Here is a 12,212-nt window from a genome sequence, read left to right as displayed (position 1 = left end):
TCCAAAGCCTTGCCCCACTCACTCCATCCCTCCCTCTCTCCGTCGCTCGCTCTCTCCCACCCTCACTTACTTTCGCCAGGCTGGGGCAGGGGGTTGGGGTTTGGGAAGGGGTGCAGGCTCTGGGATGGGGCCAAGGGGTTTGCAGTGCGACAGGGGGCTCTGGGCTGAGCCTGGGGCAGGGGGTTGGGGGGGAGGAGGAATTCAGGGGTGCAAGCTCTAGGAGGGAGTTTGGGTGCAGGAGGGGGCTCTGGGCTGGGGCAAGTAATTGGGGTGCAGGAGGGGGTATGGGGTGCTGGCTCTGGGAAGAGGTCAGGGCTGGGGCTTGGGGTATGAGGGGTCAGGGCACAGGAGAGGGTTTGGGGTGCTGGCTCCAGGATGGGGCTCAGGATTGGGGTGTGACCTCTCGCCAGGCAGCACTTATCTCTGGTGGCTCCCGGTCGACGGTGGGCACAGCGAGGCTAAGAGACTCCTGGGGTGTGGAGACCAGGGGGCATGTGGCTTTGAGTGCTGCTCCTCTCTGCAAGCACCACCCCCACAGCTCTCCTGGCCAATGGGAGCTGTGAGGGTGGTGTTTGCAGGCAGGAGCAGCGTGCGGAGGGAGACCCCTGCTCCCATGGCTGCAGTGGTCGCTTCTGGGAGCAGTGTGGGGCCGAGGTCGGCAGGGAATTTCCCTTAGCGGCAGCCACACTGCACTGCTGCCGGAGATCGCAATCGACTGGTTGGTGACCGCTGATTTAGATAATATTTAGTCCTGCCTCAGTGTAGGGAACTGGACAACATGACATATCGAGGTCCATTCCAGTCCTACATTTTTATGATTTAACGAAGTGATTATATCAACAACCCTGACAATTAGGCTACTAATCTTTCACTCATATAAAAAGGCTGAATTTCTGAAATTTCACCAAAATAAAAAATTTTAAAATGGATTTTAAAAATATATTTTTGAATGTCACCAGTGAAAAATCTAGGATTTAACCACTCAGTTAAAAGTAACTCAAAGAGTATTATTCCATCTACAATAAATAGTTTGCAAAATAAAAAAAAAACTTTAATAATTGCTGCATTAAAGCTAGACTCTATTATTTTGCTAACTGTCATGCTTTAAATTCAGCTCCTCACTTGAGAAAACAAATATGTTCACTTTCCTAATGAACTGATTGTTCTCAAACCTCCAACTAAATTACCAAAATCACTACCATCCTTAATGGCCACTTCTTGCTCTTCCTTTTCAAAAAGTTCTGCTGGTTCATTTCCTTCAGCTAGTGAGTTAGTTTAAGGCGGCCTTCTCCAGAGACTGCCAATTTTATCATAACCCCCTGTTTATTTTTCTATGACCACAGCATACAATCTCCTGTCAGATAAGCAAGGACTACTATAGCTGAAAAAATAAGCTTTATTTCCTTCAGGCGCACTCTTATTTTCCATCTACTAAAGCAACAAGAAATCCCTGCAGAGTCTTCCTACTTTCTTGTTCCCCGCTATAAAATCAAGCAGATACTCTTCTTAGGTTCTATTCTCCCTCACCCCAAACCTTTTAATCTCTAAAACGAGTGACTATACTTTAATATCTCATATTTCCAGCAAACCCAATCTTGGGACAGGTTCTATAAGCACAAGAGCCTGGCAAAATGTATCACAAAGTGGACTGCCTGCCTGCCTGCCTTCTAACTTAAGGCTGCATTTGTCAAACTTATTTCAGTTCCAGAATTACAAGCTAGCTGGTGCTCTCATGAAATAGTGCTGGGCTTTTCGCTAGTCATTTTATTTTGTGTGCCTCCAAAGACCTGGCCAAGACAGTGGCCTTTTGTAGATCTCTCTGCTTTCAGTTCAAGATGCACTTTCTCCTCCCTTTTCCATTTGCAGAGTGTCCAGGACAGTTTTGAAAAGTACATTATCATAATCTCTCTCCATATTCTCTCTAACATGTAGGATGGTATACATACATCTTGTTTAAAATGTACATGATAGGATTCCACCTCATACTAGTATGAAAGAGGCTGAAACCAATCATGCCACCAAATAAAGGCCCATTGTTGGACAGAGGTTGTGGAAGCTGAATGGTCAAGATTTAAACATTAAGAGTGCAAAAGCTTTGGCGCAGTCCTTTAATTCTGCTGTAAATATGAGGGGAAAAAAACTTTAAGAGTATTAAAAAAAAGAGAGCACTTAAGGATATTCTCTTGCTCTCTCTCCAATTACAAACTGCTACCAAGGCATGAAGAACTTTGAGAAGGAGACCTCTACATGATGGAGTTTTGTAAAACTTCAAAGAGAATGTGATAATGATAATACTTAGCACTTAGAGACTGCATTTTACATCAAAGCATGGCAGAATCATTAACTAATTAACCTTCAAAGTGTAGCACAAACATTTAGTAAAAAACAAAAATTCCAAAAAAAGATTCAACATGATTATTCATTATAGAACAGTTACTTATAATTCTCTTGTTGAGCATTCAATTTGAAGGAGTGCCATAGGCTACATGGAGAACATCCTTCAAAAGGATGGCACACTGTATATACACACATGTAGCAGTTCTTTAAAGAGTGACTCTAAATAACAGCATCAAGGAGAACCTTGTTTATTGTTTCTCAATGATTCCAGAGTGAATTTGTTAAGTTTACAATTAAAGAAATGTTCTTTCCACCTGCTAGCCCTGCAAATTTAACCTTGGATTTGAAAGTCAAGCTGTGTCCCGACTCTTACATTACCATCATCAGGAATAAAAGATTCTGTGACTGCAACCTAATTAACAGTCTACTGGCGTTGTGAGCCAGAATTAAATCCAGCTCACTCTTGGGTAGCTCTGTTGGCTTTCCAAGGCTAACCAATAGCAAAGCCTTATTCACTAAGGTTGGCAGATGCAATTCCCTAAACATAAATGAAAAGGCTTGATGACTAAAAAGATGCCATTTACAGTGTCACTTTTAAAACTATATCAGCTCTTTGGGTGAAACTCACCCTATTGCAGTGGGCACACAAAATCCCCCCCCACACACACACACTTAAGCAGAGGCACAGACAAAGTGGCTTTGCACGGCACTGTACCTTCTCTACAATCTGCAAAAGGAGGTTACACTAGCTCTGAATAGGCTGAGAAAAATCATTTGGGCATAGGGGAGCTGTGCTGGGTGAAGGTTCAGAGGAACCCTGCTTACTGAGGGGTATGAGGGTATGAAAGAATAAAGTAACATGCTGGCTTTGGGCGTAATGTTCACCTCTAGTGGTAAAGGACCTGTTACTGCCAGTTAAAGAGTTCTACTTTTGTTCAAGTGGTAGAGACCGATAATTTGCAGATGAAGGCCCCAGGATCCAGACTTGATTCTTTACATGTGCCATATCTGTCTACTAGAACTGGTCCAAAACTGCAGCAACCTCCCTCTCTCTCCATGGAAAACTTCTTTATAACCAAAATAAAAAATGTCAAAATTTTTCATTTGGAACACAATTTTTTTAAATTTAATGGGGGTGTGGGGGGGGGGGGGGAGAAGACCACCACATCATACTCAGCCTCTCATGCTTTTTTCTACCAACCTTCCATTTTCCAAAAGTATTTTATTTTCTGACCAAAATGAAGGTGTTTTTTAAAAAAATATTTCATAGAAATAACGAAAAATGTCATGGAAAATGTCAAACAAAATAAATGCATTTAATTCTTTTGAAATTTTTCATGAAATATACTTACCTTTTCTCAACTACTTCTACTGCCTACTAATTGAGTCTACTGTCATGTCATGGATTTTCTAGAGCAGCTGTTGTATTACAGTCCTGTGGTTTGCCAGGAGCCTATGGTATGAATTCCAGTTCCCTCCAACCCCTACAAATACCCATCTCTAATCCTAGTTACTGAGGCTGTGTGGAAGGGGCCAAAATTAACATTTAAGATTTGAGGTCCAGACAGAACACAGTAATGTTTAAATTTATATTTTCCACATGGTTTCTACAAACCAGATTATTTAAATTGTGAGAGAGCTGTTTAAAAATAAAACACTCAAGAGGCAGCATAACCTAGCTTACAGATAAATTGGTCTGGCTTTGACTTAAAAAACAGCAGACCCAATCAAGAAAGCACGCTGAGCTCCTGCCTGTTGGAAGAAGTGATAGGCTCATGAACCCATTGTGTAAGTGAGTGGCAAGTTTGGGGCCCAGTCGCAAATATGCTGCTACATCCAGATACAAACTCTGCTTGCTGGGAGTTCCCCAAAATTCAGGAGCAGGGAAAGAAGGCAGAAAAATAAATAAATCAGAGATCCAGCAGCAACAACGCTTGTTTACTCTTAAAAGTTAAGACATAAGATTTGAATTTAAAGAACAAAAGCTATTCCTGAATTACTCTTTACTCTATGCGTGCATTCTCTTACTGCCAAATAAGAGTGTCTTGTTTTGGTTTACCTCAATGGTGTCTAACCTTACTACACAGGAGGGACACATAAACCTAAGCACAATCTTGTGTGGGCCAAACAGATTCTACATATTTTAATACGATTTAAAGTCACCTGTATTGATTTATATTTGAGGTTCAGCTTGTTTAGAATGTAGATAGGTAGGTTGTTTCTAAGTACAGTATTGTCTGTCTATACGCTTGTGTAAACTAAAATGATGTAAACATGACAAAATGTTAATGAACCGATCCTTAGTATATTGTGTTGAAACAGTGTGCTGTAAGTCTTGGATAGGTGTCAGTTTTTTGTTTTGTCATAAATCCAAATTAACTAACTAATTAATTAAGAAGACATTTTACGGGCAATTATGATTCCAAGTTATTTTTCTCATAAGTGCTTCTACAAAATGTAATAGCAACAGGCGTTCTTCCAGAAGTAAAATAAATGCTTTCACAGGAATTTGACTTAAACAAACATTCTCTCCATTTCAGAGCATGCAAGCCAAATATCGCAGCACTCTGCTATTGTAGGGGAAAGTGAAATGGGCTGGAAATTGACCAAAAATTAAAAAAAAAAAAATTAAAAATGCAATTCTCCACAGTAAAAGCAACCAAAAGAATAAGTGAACAGATGTCATAAATAGTAAAAAGTGTATTAGATTTTTTTGAATTCTTTCAGTTTTAATAATTTACAGTAAGGACATTTGTTGTAAATACAATTTTAAGCTGATACTTCCCCAGACATTTTAACAAACATCACATTAAATTAAAACTTAAATTTAAAACATTAAAACTTTAAAAAAATAAAGAGATGCCTTGGGAGCCAAATGTAGCCCATGGACTTCTATCATGTGGTTTGTGACTGCTCACCTTTAATATGGACAGACATGTGTGGCCTTCCATTCTAATTATGGTGAAGAAGTGTATGTATGTAGGTGAAAGGGCATACCATGTGTGTTCCCGAAGGGATCAATTCTGGGTCTGGCTCTGTTCAATGTCTTCAATGATTTAGATCAGGGTTTCTCAAACAGGGGTTGACACTTGTGTAGGGAAAGCCCCTGGCGGGCCGGGACGCTGTGTTTACCTGCCCTGTCCACAGGTCCGGCTGATCGCAGCTCCCACTGGTCTCGGATTGCTGCTCCGGGCCAATGGGTGCTGCTGGAAGCAGCGCGGGCCAAGAGACTTACTGGCCGCTGCTTCCAGCGACTCCCATTGGCCCAGAGCAGCAATCCGTGATCGGCTGAGCCGTGATCAGCTCGACCTGCGAACAGGGCAGGTAAACACATTGTCCTGGCCCGCCAGGGGCTTTCCCTACACAAGCAGTGACACCTGTTTGAGAAACCCTGATTTAGATAGTGGCATACGTAGCACACTTATAAAGTTTGCGAATGACAGCAAGCTGGCAGGGGTTGCAAGTGCTTTCAAGGACAAGATTTAAATTAAAAATGATCTGGACAAACTGGAGAAATCGTGTGAAGTAACAGGATGAAATTCAGTAAGGATAAATGCAAAGTACTCCACTTAAGAAGGAACAATCAGCTGCACACATACAAAATGGTAAATGACTGCCTAGGAAGGAGTACTGGGGGTTATAGTGGACCACAAGCTAAATATGAGTCAACAGTGTTGTTGCAAAAAAAAGCAAACATCATTCTGGGATCTATTAGCAGGTGTGTTGTAAGCAAGACACGAGAAGTAATTCTTCCACTATACTCTGTGCTGGTTAGGCCTCAACTGGAGTATTGTGTCCAGTTTTGGGTGTCACATTTCAGGGAAGATGTGGATAAACTGGAGAGAGTCCAGAGAACAACAAAAATGATTAAAGGTCTAGAAAACATGACCTATAAGAGAAATTGAAAACACTGGATTTGTTTAGTCCAGAGAAGAGAAGACTATGGGGAGACATTTCAAGTACATAAAAGATTGTTACAAGGAGATAGAATAAAAATTGTTCTCCTTAACCTTTAAGGATAGGACAAGAAGCAATGGGCTTAACTTGCAGCAAGGGAAGTTCAGGCTGTACATCAGGAAAAACTTCCTAGCTGTCAGGGTGGTTAAGCACTGGAATAAATTGTCTACGGAGGTTGTGGAATCTCCGTAACTGATGATTTTTAAGAGCAGATTAGACAAACACCTATTAGGAATGGTCTAGATAATACTTAGTCCTGCCATGAGTGCAGGGGACTGGACTAGATGACCTCTCAAGGTCCTTTCCAGTCCTATGATTCTATGTTGGGACATCTAGCCTCTCCAGGCCAACATCTGTGTTGAAGGTGAGGATGCTTGAAATTGCACCATTTAAGCAATTATGTATGCCTTCAGATGCCTAGCAAGTTGAAAATCTTGAGTGGGCAAAGTTTTAGCATCCCTATCCCAATCAATCAAAAGGGAAAGTGGCCAGTGCCCAGAGAAGAAAAGGGAAGGAAAAACAAAGTGAATGTTGCTGCCAATCCTAAATTTCACAGCATTTATTTATGACCACAGAAATGAATCACCTAGAGACCACTTGGAGTTTTAAAGAGGTACACAGCAGAGGTTCTAGACCCAAATTTGTACTTCCCTTATCAAATTTGTTGCAAGATCTCCAAATTCTAAGTCACTACAGAGGATTGGGATGGGGAGAAAACCCCATTGGTGAGAGGCTGAAAACACCTTCTTATTCTGATAGAACCCACAAGAATCAAGGTTGCTTGCATTTCCTGCTGGTCCTGCACTGGCAGTTAAATAAAAAACATGCTAAATGGAAGTCCATAGTTAAAATAGTTTTAAAAGTTACAACCCAAAGCCATCATAAGCAGATATAATGATGGAGGCAAAAAAATAGTGATTTTTAAAAAAAAATTAAAACCCATTTATTTCAAATTCTACAGGATATTAAAAAGAATAGCCTGTGACATGGGACCAAAGGCTGAATTCTCTGGGGTTAAGTCAGACACCTTAGCTCATAAGTACATTTCCAGTTTTAAAGTGTATATCAAGCAAATGGGTCAACTCTGAAGATAGAAACTCCATGACAAGTTAAAGAAAGGAAATATTTTAAGATGTCCTTGTACTTTTGCATATCATTGCAAAAGCAGCTGCACATTACCTGAACTCAGCTAAGAAGGTCAGGGAGGCACCTCAGTTTGGCACCATCAACACCTGACACTACTGATGCCACAGCAGACAGGGCTAGGAAGCAAAGCAACTTTGGGAACAGGCGAGATGAAGAGGCACAAAAATCACAACAACATTATACATGGAATAAGTCTTCATGACATTTTTATATTTAAAAAGTACTTAGACTAAGGGCATTACTTTAGGTATCATCTTTCAATCATGAAATCTCAAATTAGGAGCTGCATGGCAGTTTCAGAGAGAAATAAAAGCATGTTGCTATAGTGCACTATGTTAACCCTCTGCACCAACAGAATGTTAAACTCTAATGGAGGAAAAAAAGAAGAACAAAAGAAAATAAAAATATATTTCTATCACTTACCAGAGTTTAAATCACGTCCTGGATTGAAGGCTTTGCTATTAACTGTGGTGGACAATCTATCACAGCTAATAGTTCTAGAAACATTGGTGTTAAAATTCCCATCAAACCTGAAACGACAAGCAACAAGATTACCAAAGCAAAAGTTGACTTTGTAAAATGTGCAGCCAAGGATTTATAGAAAAATGATCAGTTCGTAAACAGCAACTGGAGCCTATTTGCATATTTAATGGCACACGCAAAAGACAATTCCAAAGCAAAAAGCAGGTGAGTTAAAACTCCCCACTTACAGGCCGTATCCTACTCACCAATGCAATGTGCTGCATATTTTCACTTTATTCCTTGTGACATGAAAGCAATCATGAAATTAGAGTTGTAAAAGGCTATGTTAATCTGCAGGCCGGTGCTGGTTTGTTCCCTGGCAGAATATCTGAGTTTTGTCCAGTCCAGTTGCAAGAGACCCTAAGTGGGGGTGGGAAAACTATGGACTGGGGGCCACATCCGGCCCTCCAGAAGTTTTAGTCTCGTCCTCAAGCTCCTGCCATGGAGCAGGGTCGGGGGCCTGCCCACTCCACACAGTTCCCAGAAGCAGCTGCATGTCCCCCCTTTGGCTCCTGTGCATAGGGGCAGGCAGGGAGCTCCGAACACTGCCTCTGCAGCTCCCATTGAACAGGAACCACAGCCAATGGGAGCTGCAGAGGGTGCCACCTGCAGATGGGGCAGGCGCAGAGCCGCTTGGTCGCATCTCCATGTAGGAGCCAGAGTGAGGACATGCTGCTGCTTCTGGGAGCTGCTTGAGGTAAGCACTCCCCAGAGCCTACACTCTGACCTCCTTCCATTCCCCAACCCCCTGCCAAAGCCCTGATCCCCCTCCTGCCCCACAAACCCCTCAGTCCCAGCCTGGAGCACCCTCCTGCACCCCCAACCCTTCATGCCCAGCCCCACTCCAGAGCCCTCACCCCCCCTTCACCGCAACCCCCAATTTCGTGAGCATTCATGGCCGGCCATGCAATTTCCATAGCCAGATGTGGCCCTCAGGACAGGGTGGGCAAACTTTTTTCTTCTCTTGGTTTCATGTTTTTCTTCTCTTGGCTTCATTCCACTGCTCTTAATTATACACCCTTTTACTAGCCTGAACATTTCCTCTTCCCTGCCTTGTATTCCCAGTCTTCAAACACTGTATTTATACATGGTTACATCTCTCACCATTATATTTTGGTCTCTGAAAGTCTATACATAAGGCAGTTACAAGCCTACTTTCTGTAGAAAAGAATGGGGACTCCCAGTGTAATTAGAAATGCTGCCCGCAGTATATTTTATTACATTTTTATTTTGCGTTTTCCATATTTACCAGGTGAAATAATTGAGAAATGGTAACTGACCCTCATTTTAGAGACAAAAATACAAATCAAACCCATATACAACTCACCAATGACATTAATGAAGCGAAGACATTCTCCATTTTGGTCTGTTTTTTAAAATGCCACATGTCAAGGCTGAATCCCCACTCTGTCACTCCGAATGCAGAAGTGGGGGCCCGCAAAGTTTTGAAAAATTAATACGTGCCACTCCAGGCTTCTATTACACTCCCAAGGTTACAGGTTCTCTCTGACCTTGGCTTGGTAAACACTGCCGCCACCCAAATGCAAAAAAAACCCTTTGAACCCAGGAAGAAGCACTGGGGAATTTCTCCCTGTGGGGTACCCTCAAGCCCTTTCACACATCCACACCGGGGAAGAGCTGAGAAAGAAAACAAAGGACATTAGCTGTTACTACCAGCTAATTGAACAACATACACAAACCTCTTAGGACACCAAAAATCCAATTCTGTTCTTTAAAAGGGAAAATTTTATTAAAAACAAAAAGAAAATACATCTGGAACTTAGGCTCTTGTTATATTTTAAAAGAGCAATTCCAAAAACCAAGCACCCAAAATAGCTTTCTTGGGGTTCAGCTTAAAGGTTACAAACAAACAAAAGCATCTGGAGTTAGCACAGAGGAGTCCACAAGCCAATAAGAAATAAAATAAATAACCCTAATTTTGTCTTTTTAGACATTCCCTAATTTTACTTACTTATCTGAGGCTCCAGATAAGTAGGTTCAAGGTATGAACTGATAATCTATAATCATACCTGGTTTAAAGCTGTTTACAACATTACTGCTCCGTGTCCCTGCAGGCCAGAGAATAACAGACACAAGAGAAAGTTTCTTTCCCAATTTTAAAAAGTTCTACCTTCCCATTGGCTCTTTTGGTTAGGTGCCCACTGTCTTTCTTTTACCTGTGGGCTTGTTAAACTTTTACAGGTAAAGCAAGCAGAGAACAGACCAAGAGGGATTTTATAGCTAATTGGGTGGCTGGGTGTCCATCAAACGGAGCTGCTACTCCTTCTCCCCCTTCACGTATCATGTAAATGTGCTTCCTATTTAAAGTAAAGTACTTAGATAGCAACAGCATTTATAAGCCTTTATTTTATTAGAATTACAAATCAAAATCTGATCAAAGGGAACCCTGTCATCAGACTTGATAAAAATAATAGATGTGATGCATCAGTGTATCTTATTTGCTATAGCTTAGGCCCAGATTTTTAAAGATATTTAGGCGTTGTTGCACTCACCTAACTAATTTAGGAGCCTAAATCTCATTTTCAAATGGCACTTAGACACTTAGGAGTCTAAACTCCATCAACTGTTGGTGGGATTTAGAGCATATCTACACTACAGGTGCTACTGTGGCACAGCTGCAGTGCTGTAGTGTAGACACTGCCTATGTCAACAGAAGGGGGGTTTATGTCAATGTAGGTAATCCATTGCCTGAGAGCCAGGAACATGATCAGCTGAAGAAATCATCTATGGATTTAGCCATGTCTGCACCAGGGAGTAGGTCGGTTTAACTGTGGCACTCAGGAGTGTGAATTTTTCATCACACCTCCCAAGTGATATAGCTAGGTCGATCTAAATTGTAAGCACAGATCAGGACTCAGCTCCTAAGTGTCTAAATCCCTTTTGACAATGAGATTTAGTCCCCTAAATCAGTTAGGTGTTGTGATGCTAAGCACAGCAATGCCTAAAAATGATTCTGAGCACCTTGGTAGTATTTGACACCCAGTCGTATTATTAAGGATCCTCACCAATTACCCACTTCCTGTCAAAAATACTCTGTCACTAATCTATCCCTAGGAAATCATAATAAGTTCCCCTGCACACTGAGTCTTCATGAGGTGAGGTTCTGAAAGAACCCAGTCTTTTTTTTAAAAGAAGTTGGTGGAAAGCAAGTTTAGGAAAGAAATTGGGGAAGGAAAATTCTTCAAGACTATCAAATTTCCAGTCTTACAGTTTTAGTTAAAAATTCTAATTGTAGAAAATACTTTGGTAACATTAAATCAGTAAAAATACTGGCCACTGTGTGTCAATATTAGTAAACAAAAAATCTGGTGCGTATTTATATAATATCCACCTCACTGCACTCTCATTCATTAATTTGGACCCACATTCAGTAAAGGATTTAATTAAGCACATACTTAAATTTCATTGTCTTCAGTAGTGATGGGATTACTCAGCTGCTTAAAGTCAAGCACACACACAAGTGCTTTGCTATATCTATTTGCTAAAATTGTTAAAGGTGAAGCTGGTCATCCTCCTCTTTCCCTGCCCCCACCACTGAAAAAAAATTATCAACACAGATTTTCATTTAAAAACAATATTTTTTAATTTACAAGCAAGTGGTCAAAAATTCAAAATTCAGAAAAAATTCTGATCAGCTCTCTAAAGAAGTCACACACACTAACTTGGAGCTTGATAAGATGAGCAGTTCCACTTTAGCCACATTAGAAACTAAAATAGTAAATAAGCTCTTAGGGATAGAGATCGTCTGTTCTGTGCTCGTACAACACTTACCACGGCTGCGGCTCCTAGGCACCATCACAATACAAATAATAAACACACTTCCCAGTGAGCTCAGTTAGAGAAACAAGTAAAGAGAAAACAAAAGAGTGATATAGAGGAAGAATAATTTGTTGCTCGTGTAGGCAGAGCTGTGTGTTAGCCAACTTCTGAAGTGCAAATGCAAGCCTGGGTGTGGGAGCTGGTCAGATTGGGGGCAGTGCTGGATGTAGGAGGGGCAGAAAGGGGCAATTGTGGCAAGGGGCATGGCTGAATGACAGTTCAGCATATATAATTAACAAAGCGTGTTACCCTCCGGTAAACTCCTGCCTGTGATATGTGTAGGCAGCAACAGAGGGTGCCAGAGAGCTTCCTCTGCCTGAAGTGCCAAATGGGCCTAACCCTAGAGAAAAATCAGTATTTTCCAATTTTCATCAAAAACCAATAGGATCTGCCCACTGATCCCCAGACCA

The 12,212-nt window shown here is 41.4% G+C and overlaps 1 protein-coding gene across 3 annotated transcripts in view; it reads right to left on the bottom strand.

The window, feature by feature from the left end:
* The window catches only part of CACHD1 (cache domain containing 1), a 204,844-nt gene that overhangs the window by 70,649 nt on the left and 121,983 nt on the right, over positions 1-12,212 (bottom strand). For all 3 annotated transcript variants that reach the window (XM_032795472.2, XM_032795473.2, XM_075067673.1), the window contains one exon: positions 7,864-7,970. In XM_032795472.2, coding sequence (XP_032651363.1) covers positions 7,864-7,970 — 107 coding nt within the window. The remainder of the gene's footprint in view (positions 1-7,863; positions 7,971-12,212) is intronic.

This window comes from Chelonoidis abingdonii, chromosome 7 (assembly GCF_003597395.2).
Source record: "Chelonoidis abingdonii isolate Lonesome George chromosome 7, CheloAbing_2.0, whole genome shotgun sequence".
NCBI lineage: Eukaryota > Metazoa > Chordata > Testudines > Testudinidae > Chelonoidis > Chelonoidis abingdonii.
This window is presented reverse-complemented; position numbering and strand designations above follow the sequence as displayed.